This window comes from Salvia miltiorrhiza, chromosome 3, assembly GCF_028751815.1.
Source record: "Salvia miltiorrhiza cultivar Shanhuang (shh) chromosome 3, IMPLAD_Smil_shh, whole genome shotgun sequence".
NCBI lineage: Eukaryota > Viridiplantae > Streptophyta > Magnoliopsida > Lamiales > Lamiaceae > Salvia > Salvia miltiorrhiza.
Window position 1 is genome coordinate 59,775,798 of NC_080389.1, and position 13,270 is coordinate 59,789,067.

General features: G+C 33.9%; 2 protein-coding genes across 3 annotated transcripts; both read right to left on the reverse strand.

Annotated features, from left to right (window-relative positions):
* Positions 1-120: 120 nt before the first annotated feature.
* Positions 121-3,482, reverse strand: LOC131014918 (pectin acetylesterase 8-like). 2 transcript variants are annotated; one of them, XM_057943085.1, is made up of 13 exons: positions 3,112-3,482; positions 2,580-2,701; positions 2,413-2,495; positions 2,173-2,302; positions 2,006-2,085; positions 1,808-1,894; positions 1,589-1,713; positions 1,445-1,505; positions 1,272-1,325; positions 1,109-1,186; positions 917-1,022; positions 670-815; positions 121-568 (listed from the first exon to the last, which is right to left on the reverse strand). In XM_057943085.1, exons 2-13 carry the CDS (start codon positions 2,695-2,697, stop codon positions 440-442), a joined length of 1,197 nt encoding a protein of 398 aa, XP_057799068.1. In that variant the 5' UTR covers positions 2,698-2,701; positions 3,112-3,482; the 3' UTR covers positions 121-439. The 2 variants fall into 2 exon arrangements, with proteins under 2 accessions (XP_057799068.1, XP_057799067.1); XM_057943084.1 differs by having other exon boundaries at positions 2,580-2,897; positions 3,112-3,377.
* A 6,807-nt stretch (positions 3,483-10,289) lies between these two features.
* On the reverse strand, positions 10,290-13,251 carry LOC131014925 (ferredoxin--NADP reductase, root isozyme, chloroplastic-like). Its single transcript, XM_057943104.1, has 5 exons — positions 13,014-13,251; positions 12,858-12,914; positions 11,793-12,125; positions 11,462-11,681; positions 10,290-11,034 (listed from the first exon to the last, which is right to left on the reverse strand). Exons 1-5 carry the CDS (start codon positions 13,035-13,037, stop codon positions 10,535-10,537), a joined length of 1,134 nt encoding a protein of 377 aa, XP_057799087.1. The 5' UTR covers positions 13,038-13,251; the 3' UTR covers positions 10,290-10,534.
* Positions 13,252-13,270: the final 19 nt, after the last annotated feature.

The window sequence follows — 13,270 nt, forward strand, 5'->3', positions numbered from 1 at the left end:
CAGAATTTATAATGCATTCTTGCTCTGTGTAAAATTTGGAGTGGGAAAGAATCTTTCAAGAAGAGAAACATATATGATTCCATTTACTACAAGTTGATTTTCTTCCCAACAACTCAAAAATCAATAAAAACATGTGACATTATTATATTTATTCCTCTTGATTTACTAACAGTTACAGAAACAGAGTTTGAAACTCACTAATTATGTTTCCTAGAAAGAATATTTAACCAATACAGTATACTTTTACATTGATAAATGAGTGAAAATGAAAAACTGGGAGCTAGCAAGCACACATTTTCCTGCTTATTTTTCCTTTTCTATAGTAAACTTGATAAATCTTCTTCTCTTCTTCATCTCCAATAGTCTAATCCTAATGTATATTGCTATCTATATAATGTTTAAATGATGAATGATACTTCCTTATAAAACAACACCGTATCTAGATCAACGGGTGCTCCTGTGGATCAAAAACGCGGTTATGACAAGTTCTGTCACAAGGATAGGGGCAATCCCCCCTCTGAAACGGACTTTTATCGTAGAACCAATCTCCAACGGCTTTTGCAATCGTCTGCATAAAAAAATAAATAAATAAATAAAAAATCAACAATGACAATGAAAAATATGAAGTTTTCCAACAAAAAACATAAGAAAAGTATCAACCAAAATGACCTTGTTATTTAGCTTTGGAGAGTCACTTCTAAACCAGGTTTCCTGCATTTCAGTTTGGCAATGTGCATAGCAAGAATTGATGAATAATCCTCTAGACATCGACAACCCTAATCCGGTTATTGTTCTGATAAACTCTAATCGGAAACCTGTTTTAAACAAGCAAACAAAAGAGCATTATTATTCAAGAAAAATTATTAACTATTTCATCTTATGACTATGATGGAGACTGAAGTTGAACTAACAAAACCTTGCATGATTTGGAGCTGCGTTGAAGAGCACTTGAGTATATCTGTCTCGCAGTTGTGCCAGCGCCCGCGTGGATCAGCATCAATGGGAGCCAAAGCATTCTTTATCTGGTTCAGACAGACGATGATAAACAAGGGAGATGGAAGCAAATAGGTTTTCAAAGTATTTGTCTGGAAAATCTGATGTTTCTAACCTGCCATGAATCATAGGCGGCATTCAAAACAAAGAGGGGCGTCCGGATTCCTCTTGCAGAGTATTGTGGGAAGAAACACTGCATTTTTTTCAACATATCACCATGAGCCAGATGCATGATTGTAACCAAACGCAATCTCAACACTCGTGAAACAATATCTTACAAGGCTCGGTCTCATTCTCAAGGTACACGATGGGGGCAGATTCTTCGCTGATCCCTGCACATTAGCCGGTGAATAAGCTCAAGCCACAATTTGGAAGCAACATCAACGGAATGATAAGTTTTTAGATCAACCATCACAAAAATGAGAGAGAGAGAGAGAGACAAGTGGCTCACATGTGTTGTAACAATGTCGTTAAAGTAGGTTTCTATATGTTGAGCTCCGGAGACATCCTTCCTGTTCCAACAAAGTGAAAAGCAACGAATGTTGGTACTAATGGGAACAGACGAGTGTGATGAACGAAAACTTATGAAACTCACGTATTTATGAAAAAACCAGCATCCGAAAGGCACTTCACTTTTGTCCCGATGGGAAGGAGATTCTTGAAGTTGTCACAATGAAGAATCGCGGCTAATCCACCAGCCGAGCATCCAGATAACATAGCCTGCATACATACGATTTTAACGAGCTCATCTGATGTAGCAGAAGCTAACATTTCCAAATATCCGGAGGCGAAATCATCAGCAAAAATCTCATACATTTTCAGCATCCTTCATTCCTTTTGCTAATAGGTCCTTCATAACAGCAAGAAACACCCTTGCCCCTCTGTAGTGAAGTCCTGTCACCTGATCATATTCATAGACAACGTAATTCACTCGTTGCCAACTCTCTACCTACTAAAATGCGAAGGCATTATAATAAAGTAAAGGTTTCACTTCATTATTTTCAAGACTTACAGGATTCACTGCTTCAACATCACCAGTAAACGACGATCCATCACAGTATCTAATTTTGACTCGATTCCAGTTATAGAAATCTAGAAAGCAATGCCATAACATTTCAAATAAACATTCAAGAGGCAGATCACACAACGAACTTCCAAGTTCAACGAATAAATTTATACCGGGATTGAACCTCGCCTTGTTGCCCAAAAGCCCAGAAAAAGCAAGCAGCTTAACCATCTGCTTGGAGGAGCCTAACCGGTTGCCCTTACGAGCAAGGCATGTAGTCACATTGTTGCACCACCCTCCTCCCTATAAACCGCGCAGCGCAATCCATAAAAACCACCAAAATCAAATCTTCAAGATAATCCATAACAACAACTATCATCCTATCTTCACACATATTATAAATTAGGACAAACCTCTAGCTGAATCAACCAATTGTTAACTCCTGTTCCATATCCCTTATCAAAATGGTACGCCGGCGGGCTCCCATCCAGACAAACTGAGATACAAGTTGTTTCACAAACATTTGGATAAAACCATTCATAAATTAAGACAAACTTAGCTCAAATTAAACAATCTTTACCTGCCCCTCTTGCCACGGCATCTTGAACATAGGTAATATTTACATAAATGCTTTCAGTTCTCACCAAAATCACCGCATACATCACAATGTGCAGCCATTGCAATAAGATTCCCCTCATTATTCTGATCAATCGCACATGAAAAATAGTGAAACTTAATGCTTTAGTTAGATCTCTCATTTTATATTATATTAGTTTGTTAGCCACCAACAAACTAAGCTCGGATCCTTTTCTCTTTTTCTCTTTTCGGTTGAACATATCATTGCAGCTGAATTACTTTAAGCATCAAATCAAACTATTATCCTCAGCTGATTACGACACTGTTCCATAAATCGTAAAAAGAGAATTAAAATGGATTACACGAAAAGGGACTGAAATTTTGCTTACTTTAAAACACATTTATTTCCCACCATTATCATTTACTACCCAGTCAGAATAAGTTAATCAAAAGGCCATTTTTGCACTTTAATAGAAATACAGCCATAAATATGTCCAAATAGAAATACAATTATTGAATGCTAAAGAAGATCGTACCTTTAATTAGAAACACCTTAAACAAACCAAAGCCCGCTTCGGAACTTGTACATTCGGAGCTGAAATCAGTCAAATAACAGCAAAAGATTGAGTATTTAGCAGCAGGAAAAGAAAACAATGGTGCTAACTATATTAACAGCTTTTTAAATGTCGGATTTTTTTATTCATCTGCAGAGAACCCGAGAGGCTACCGACACTTATTCTCATCGAGTAAAATGTTCTTGCTCCACGATCGAGTTTATATAGGTTATTATTTTCTTAAATGGGTAGGGCTTTTTTTATTTTTTTAATCTTTTCTGCAACATGGACAACTGTTTTTTGTAGAGTGTGTGCATGATGTTTTGATGAAAAATATAGTTATGTTTGACTTCACAATTTTAAAATGACAGAATGTTTTATTAACTGTGAGATGTGATACAGATGGATGGCAAATTTAAGGCACTCAAAGATTCTCCTTCGTAAGAAGTTTTGGGTTCAATATCGCTTGCATGTGGGTAGTTTTTTTACTTTTATGTGGATAGTAGTCCCACCTTTGTGTGGATAATGGTTTCGTCTGCGTACGATTATTTATCACTTTTGTGTGGGTAGTGGTCCCATCTGCGTACGATTATTTTTTCATTTTTGTAAGGTGTAGAGCGGTGATGATCCGGTCTATGTGCGATTATTTTCTCACTTTTGTGTTGTGTAAAGAGGTTATTTTCCCACTTTTATATGGTGTGAAGATCACACTTGCGTGTAAATTACTTATTTAATTTATTAGATATTTTTATAATAATAATAATAATAATAATAATAATAATAATAATAATAATAATAATAATAATAATAATAAACAATTTGTTAGGTTGAGCCTAGTTTCCTCTAAATAATGAATCTCGGATTCATAAAAAATCATATTGTAACAAGCTAGCAAAATTAAAAGGGTAAGGCATATAATAACACACCGATTTTACTCATTTTTTGATTTACAACACAATTACACTCTCCGTCAATAATAAAATTTTCTAAAAAACGTTAAAAAAATGCATTTTTAAACTATATCTCACTATTAATAATATCTCATTTATCATTACTTTTTCACTACTCCAAATACAAATTAAAATAACACAACACTAATTACAACATATGTTTATTACATCCAATACACTTAACAACTTCGTCTTAAAATTCGTATCATTCTCACATATAAAGTTTGATTATGGACGAATGTAGTACTCTCTGTGTCCCATTGATAAGAGCTCATTACTGTTTGACACGATTAATAAAAATAAGAATGATTAAAAAATAAAAGTGATAGAAAATGATGGAGCTCACAATTTTTTGTGAGAGAATGTGGTTTCCTTTATTAGAACATGCCATTACATTATCAATGATACAGAAAGAATATTAAATATCGACATAAAAATATACATTTACGATTTACTCCATCTGTTCACAATATCGTTTCGACTTTATGGACAACACAAGTTTTAAGAAAGTGTTTGTAGTGATTGATAGTAATGAGTATTTTATAAGTGAAGTTTAGGTTCTACTATTGTTAGAGGTGGTGTTTGTGTATCTTACCACTATGAATAAAAGTGAAAATAATATTTACCTAAAAGGTATATATCAACATTATAAAAGTGATATTATAAATAGATCAACATTATAAAAGTGAAAATAATATTTACAGCATCGAGTTATTTTTCATCGCATTAAAGTCGATGTGATGCCTAAAAGGTATATGGAGACTAATAAGTTACCCACCTTAAACAACATTGTTGTAATTTTTCTATGTGTGCTAACGCATATTTTTTCAATCGTGACTTAATTTAATCAAAATAAAAGTACACGCTTTAAACCGCACAAATTATATAATCTTCATATTTTCTACACCAAAATTTAAAAAACTTATTATAGATCAGATTATGAGTATAAATAATTTGAGCTGATATTCAATTACTAGGCTGTCAGCTCGAGTCACTTAGAAAAATTAATTTGTCCCGGATTTTGTATTTTTTTATAATAAATTTTAGAAAATAAAATAAAATATCAGTGAAAATATAAGCGCGGTTGCAAAGCGTTAGATCCGACCCGTGTGTCACGGCAAATGTGAAAGCCAATAAGAAAGGTTGCCAAAAAGTTGAAGAATCTTGTCGATATATGCGCTCTTCATAAATGTATGTGACAATTCATTAAAATAAGATTATATTTTTTAGTATACTTCCTCCGTCTCAAACGAAATGTCCTACTCCCTCCGTCCCAAACGAAATGTTCTGTTTTCCTTTTTGAGCTGTCCCAAACGAAATGTCATGTTTCCTTTTTTGGCAATACACTCTCTCTCTATACTTAATATTTAAATAATTTCCATCAACCCACTTTATCTACTTTATACACATTTCTTAATCTCCGTGTCGAAAAGAAATATGCCATTTCGTTTGGGACGGAGGGAGTATTTCTTTTCGATACAGAGATTAAGAAATGCGTATAAAGTAGATAAAGTGAGTTGGTGAAAATTATTTAAATATTAAGTATAAAAAGAGAGTGTATTGCCACAAAAAGAAACAGGGCATTTTATTTGGAACAGCCCAAAAAGAAAAACAAGACATTTCATTTAGAACAGAGGGAGTACAATATTTTGTGGAATATATATAGATGAGAGAGGAAATATGTAGTGTGAGTGATCACAAGATTGGTGAATAGCGACGCGAGTGTTGGCGGTGCTTTAAATTTTATGGCACCATATGCATATGTCTCCTTTGCGATCGCATCTCTATTCATTTTCACTTTGTATCGTAATTTTCTCTATACCCTACTTTTTATTTTATTTTATTTTAAGTTTTGGCTTTTTGCTTCTAGTTACTTTTGTTATATTCCTTCGGCCTTTCATTATCTTCCTTTTGTTGTGCGCTGAGTTCAGTATAAGTGATAATTTAATGTTTATCTTGAAATAATTGATAGAATTCACGTCATTTTCATTATTTTTTATTTTCTAGATTTATTTTTGGTATTGAATAGTAATTAATTTTGAGCAAGAATTTGTGTGCATTGAATGTACAATTTATTAACTCAATTGGATTTCAACATCCTCAAGTAAATTTTATTAATCTCTATTCTCTAGTTAGTTTTATCAATATCAATTATATAATCTATTCTCTAATGCTGCGTTTACTTTGATGGATAAATTTATCCATGGAAAATGATGAATAACAAAAATTTATGTCTTTAAATGTCTTATTTCTTTTTCAACATTTGACACAAAAGCATTTTTTCTTCTTTATTTTCACTTCAAGGGTGGATAATATTATCCCTCCATTTTTGGTGTGATAATATTATCTTCACTTAAAGTAAAAATAAGGAAGGAAAATGCTCTCGTGTCAAATGTTAGAAAAGAAAGAAGACATTTTAATGCATAAATTCTTGTTATTCATCTTTTTTTATGGATAAATTTATCTATCAAAGTAAACGCAGTCTAAACCTAATAAATGTGAGTGATCAAAACACTAAACTCCAATCTTTCATTTCCCAACCCCAAAAAAGAAGAAGACGACTTTGGTTAGTTGCAATTTAACTTCGCTAGAATTAAATGGTCGTGGTGTCGGACTGTCAGATAACAAGCAATAACAGTTTTTTTTTTTTTTTTTGAGGAAACCATAGCAGTTTATTACCGACATTGTTTTTTAGAAGTATTATTACCGACATTGTTGATACTAGAAGAATGAGGAGTAAATTATAAGATAACTAAATATGGTGAATTAAATGAGGAACCAGGGGGCTTAGCCCACTGGCCACCGGGTCCTCACTTAAGTGAAGTGACCCGGGTTCGATCCCTCTTGGGAGCGAATTGGAGATTGGAGATATAAGGTGGATTTGGTGAATGGAGAGATAAGGTGGTTCTTGGAGTGGATGGGGAACTAATTACTAACATCTAACATGACTTTGCACGATCAAAAAAAAAAAAAAAATGAGGTGATTTTGAAGAATTTGCAGCAACTATAAGATAACTAAATATGGTGAATTAAATGAGGTGATTTTGAAGAATTTGCAGCAACTATAAGATAACTAAATATGGTGAATTAAAATGAGGTGATTTTGAAGAATTTGCCGAGTTGCTATGAGGACCTCGTCGAAATGATCAAAGTGAGAGTTTGGTTTTGGATGTGAAATTTATGTCCTAGCGTCGCTTGTTTTAGTTTGAGTGATTGGATTTGTAATCCGTCTTGTTGCCTTGAGTTGTGAGTTTTGTTTGGTTAATCGTTGAACTTTGTACTTCTTTTTGGGCTGCACCCCTCGTACGTGAATGAAAGTTTTATTTACCAAAAAAAAAAAACCTAAAACAGTTAGGGATGGTGCTCAAGCCGAGTCCAATAATTAGCATCGGTCAAGTAGTTTTTTTTAGGTAAATAAAAGTAATTCAAAAACGCACGAGGGGTGCAACCCAACGAGATACAAAAAATAACAACAAAAATCGATCAATTAGTGTGCATGTTTGAAGATAAAAATTCAAACTGATGATGATTAAAGGTTGAACTATGATGAAGGCGAAAGTAATTAATTATATCACTAATTGAATTGTATTTTATTTTATGAACATTAGTTAAGTAAAGTGCACATCGCATGGTTTGGTATCACGAATTCATGTGACTCTTTTGTTGTTCATAACGTCACACCTAATAATTTGGATCCAATGTGTAACTCAGATCTTGATATTTTATGGCCCCTACACAAAATAAAAAATAGAGCTATGGAGTAATATTTATAAAATACTAAATCAAATTTATAAGTTAATTTTAATATATTTGGAATAAACTAATAATATTTGGAATAAACTAATCACTTTCTATCGCTAGTCTCACCATTGTTAAATTTTCTAGTATAATATACATATGAAAAATGTCTATAAATTTTTATCTATATGAAATTCACCATCAATTTCTCTTATAGGCTTGTTTTCAACTAATGTCTCTAGCTTTGTAATCAAGGTTTTTTAAATTTCTAGGATCATGAATATCAAAATGAGGAATAGTTTATTCTTCATCAACAATTTTTATTTTCAATATTAGATAATTTAGATGTATTTGGCACATCAATAAGGTCACTCAAATCGTCACTTTCACCATTCTCATTTCCATGATTTTAATTGTCTAATTTTCATTTGATTGATGCAAGTTGTCACGAGAATCCACTTTTTCAATAACAAATTACAAATCTATCAAGAGCTCCTAATTGTGATTTTCTTAACTCATATTCTCATTCTCTAATCTCTATATTTTCTTTTAATCACTCCCATATCTTTAAAATATAGAGTATTTTTAAAAATGAACTATCATTATTCTTTTGAGCCCCTTCAATCCCTATGCCTTAGACGATCACGCTCTTGATCTAGTCGAGGACCGGCTCTATCAAGGTGCTACAAATTTGAACAATAATATAATTTTTTATAGAAAAAATAAAATAAAATAACAAAAAATTTGTTGAATTCAAATAAAAATAAAAATAAAAATACCTTAAATATTCACGGGATCGATGATGCAAAAATTGAAAAGAAATTTAGATTAATCCGACGTCCACCTTAACAAAACAAAACGAGCAAGATAGTGCAATCTTGTTGCGTGGTGGTGTTTGTAAAGCTTATCCTTTCTCATGATTTAGATGTTTAACGTAAATTTAATGTTTCTAACATGTCAGAAACTTTGATTGGTTGAGGCTTCTAATACCAAACTTCAAGGTTGATGCCAGAATGCAAATTGGTCCACATCGAAAACGATTGAACCACCCAAAAATTAAACTAAATATTTATTATGATTTGGCTTTGATCAACTTGCTTTGATTAGTTTGAGTTTGGTGAAAAACGATTCACCACAACTACTTGAAAAAGAAAAAGAAAAAAAAAGAAGCTACCTCTCTTGTGAAACAAATAAATAGATAGATTTGGTTTCAAACATTGTTTTAACTCAAATTTAGAAAATTCCTCGTGTTTTAGTATTGAGCTACTATTAAATTTGGATTTCACCATCAATTACAAGCACTATATGTGATCTAATAATTATTAACGAGGCAAAATTAATGGTAGTCATTATAAAGAGTGAAAATTAGAAGATGGTCACAAACTTAATTTTAATAAATTATAGCAAATTTTCATAAATTCAAAAAAAAATGCCCCTAGAATAAACGTGGACAAAAGTTTAGCTTACTAGTACGAATGAGATTATTCTTAACAGTCGTTCTAACCAGTAGCATCAGTCAGTAATACGACTAGTATGAATGAGGATTGTTCGTACCAATCGTGATGTGCAACGTTCGAGTACGAAGTCAGTTCGAATCTTTCAACTCATGATGGTGAAAAATCAGTTTTGATCTTTAAAACTACATGGTGATGCGCAAAAATCCGACGCTCAAAAGTTAGATGGTGTATTTCAACTCCGGATCAAAAAAATGCTCAAAAGTCAAATGTGATATTCCGAGCTCCATATGATAATATGGTCTTTATAAGGTCCAAATGAAATTATGCTTAGAAGATAGATGTGCTATATTAAATTATTTTTTATTCGTTAATTTAGAATTTTTGTATTCGATCAATAACAAATAAGGACGTAAATAGTCCATCATATTATATTATATTATGTATCAAATATTCATATATTTATTTCTTAGTTATCTAAAATCTTGAATCTCACATCTACCATTTATAAAACTTATCAAACAAAAACTTTTATAAAAAATATTTCTACTTTGCAATCAAAAATCAACATTTAATTGACGAAATTAGTTGAGATAAATATCATTTAAACGGCACCATCAAATTAATTTGGTCAATTTAAATCAATTAATAAATAATTCATATAAAAACTGCTTCAATTCATAATTAGTACTCCTACAAATTTTTAAAAATTACCCAAAAATGTAGGATATTTTCCTTCATGACGGATTTAGAAAGAATTGATTTTGACAAAAGAAAATTAGATATTTTCAAGCCTGAAAATTATGTTCCAAAAAGAGAAGGTATCCAAAAATATACCAAATACAAATTGTCAAATTCTACAAGCTGCAATAAATCTCCAGATACATGGTATTGCAGTAAAAAATTAAAGCTAGCAACATCAAGAAATGCGTTTTCAAACATATCCCACTTAAACTCGTGAACCATTTTTTCCAAGAGTTCTTGAAGATAAATGTCCCAAAAGAAAATGAGCAAGAAATTAACAACAGATCCGATTCTATTTCCAGCACTCATCAACAACAATCTAAGAACATTTCCATAAATGGAAGAACAAAAGATAAAATATGATGCAGCATATTTTGAAACACTCAAGATAATGAATTATGTTGGAGGTGATTCATCTTTCCCCCTCTCTCCATAAACATGTTGACTACCAATCAAGAATGCAACAAATATTCCACAAAAATGAAGGATAATCTAAACGAGGAAAACCTTTCTCGGCACTCAGTAGACTTCAACATGCCATTGCTTGTTCTTCTTGAGCTGCGAGAGCTTCTCCTCCCAGCTTTCGCCCCGCTGCTCCGCCACCTTCTTCAAGGTCTCCTGTATCCCCGGCATCATCCCTTTCAGCCCACAGAAGTAGATGTGCGCCCCATTGTCCAAGAGTTTGAAGACCTCGTCGCTGTACTCCTCGATTTTGTCCTGGACATACATCTTCCCTCCGTTTTTGTTCTTCTGTTCTCTGCTGAGGGCACGGTCAAACCTAAAGTTGTCGGGATAGTCCTTGAGATACTTGGAGAACTCATCATCGTAGAGTAGGCTGTCGCTGTTGGCCACTCCGAGGAAGAGCCAAGCTAGCCCTCCGAACTTGAATGTTGGGACGTTCTCCATGAACATACGTCGGAGGTAGCCTCTGTAAGGCGCCACGCCAGTGCCGGTGGCGATCATAATGTGAGTGGCGTTTGGGTCGTCTTCGGGGAGGAGCATTATCTTACCGGAAGGACCTGCAAAACAATGTGCGCGAGTTTAAAAGGCGGGACCTGATATATACAATTGTTAATGAAATTCCAAATCTTGGTCATTGTTGCAAATCTGATCCAATCTTTGAGATGTTGCAATTTGTAGCAAATTAGAAACCCCCTAAATATTCCGGTCATTGAGTAACCGACGAAGAAAATCAAAGGATATTAACCTCAACAAAGGTAAACAAGAAACAGATTTCCAAGTTGCAAGATAACAAAGCAGTATATCTCATAGATGAGATTATATCTCAGCATAAATTGCATTCTCAATTTGTCTCTGAGCTAAGATATGTTGCACGTATGAAATATGTGTGTGTGTGTTTATGTATGTATTTATGTTAGATATAGCACTACTGTATGAAATCTGATGCTCAAAGGATAATACTACTCAAGCCCAGTGTGATCTTACCTGTGATCTGAACCTTGTCGCCGGGCTTTGAATCACATAAGAAGTTGCTGCAAACTCCGTTCTTCGAGGGATCTTCTTTTCCAGTCTCAGGATCATAATAGACTGCACGTCGAACACAAAAACTCGCTGTCTTGCTATCAAACGAGTCACCATATCTGGTAGACGCTATTGAATACAACCGTACATTGTGTGGATTACCGGGCTTTTTAGGATTCTCACCCTGAACGGGAAGAGAAACAACGAAAACAACATCAAAACAAAACCAAATGCTTCAAATTTCTCGAGAGTCAAGAAACAACAGGAGCCCTCAAAAGGTATGAATAAAACATACAGGAGGAATGATTCCGTAACTCTGTCCTTCCCAGTAGGGAACTTTGCCACCATGGTCGATGACAATGTGACACGTCTCTCCAGGAGCATTCTGACCAACGAGCCTTTCAACGGAGACAATGGTTCCGGTATAGGGCTCTTTGTTCTTGAACAAATGGAGAGGCGGCTCTTTTGCATCTTCCAAGCTCAAAGGTGAAACTGCCACCTTAGGTTTACTGGCTTGTTGCACCGACATGCAAACCACAGGTCGACCCCTCGACTGAGAGCTCGCGACTCTGAAGTCCAAAGACAGACTAGAGGTCCATGATTTTTCATGAAAAGAGACATGATTGCTCTGCAGTACAGCGAGATTCAATCACAACGGTGAATTACTATTCAAGAACTTATTATGACCATATGAGTATTCAATCAATCTCTGATGGATAAAGATGAATTAAACGACAGAGTGAAGAACTAGTAAGATTAATGAGGAATGCTGGAAAATGAGATAAGCAAATCACTCTCATAATCTTATTAATGACCATCAATTGTCAGATCTCAAGCCTAAGTGGGTATAAGTGGAAAGAATCTTATTACAACCCTACTGACATCTAGGGAGATCCATATCAGTGATATCACATTCTGGTAAAACAAAACGACACAAAGCTGACATACCAAATGGCACAACATTTTTCTCAAGAACTTGCAAGGTTTCCCACTCGACCAACTAGGCCACCCTAACGCGACAGGACCAGCTTTTTAGCAAACATCAAAATGAAAAGAATTTTTTGAAAAGAAACATGAATCTTCAACTTATTGCAAAATTCTTGACTGAGATAAAACATAATCAAATCATAAATAAACTCAGTACTAACCGAGGCAAAAGACACAGAACCACTTAGATTATCTCTTCAAAAAAAAAAAGAATCATTTATATTACCGAAATGCACATGATCAAAGACCTAAACATACCTAAACATTTGCAATCAACTCCAAATACAGAATCAAATCAACACAATTCCACAGGAAATCACAGCTGATTGGCGATTGCAATTTTACAAAGATGGTTAAAAAAATCAAAATTAACCTTGAACGCGAATTTACGAAGAGAAACATCGTTATTGACGGAGACCGCAACTGGGACCTGCAAAAAGGGCGATTTTTTCAGAATTCAAAATGAGTCAACATAAAAATAAGATATTCCCAAAAAAAAAAAAAAAGCAAATCTCAAATGGAAACATACTTGAGAAACAGCAGAATGAGCCATGATCGGATCAAGCAAAGAGCTTCGATAGTAGAAAAGAGCACAAGAAAATTAATGAAACGAGGCGGAGAGTTGAAATATAAAGATGACGTTAATTGTTGATTAAACAATTAATTAATCAGTAATCAACTATGGCTGCTGACGGGTGAGGGTCAAAGCTTTTGGAGTGAATTAAAGGACAATAATCTTGGCTCTTCAGTTATGGAGTGTGTCCCAAAATAATTTATGTGTTTTTT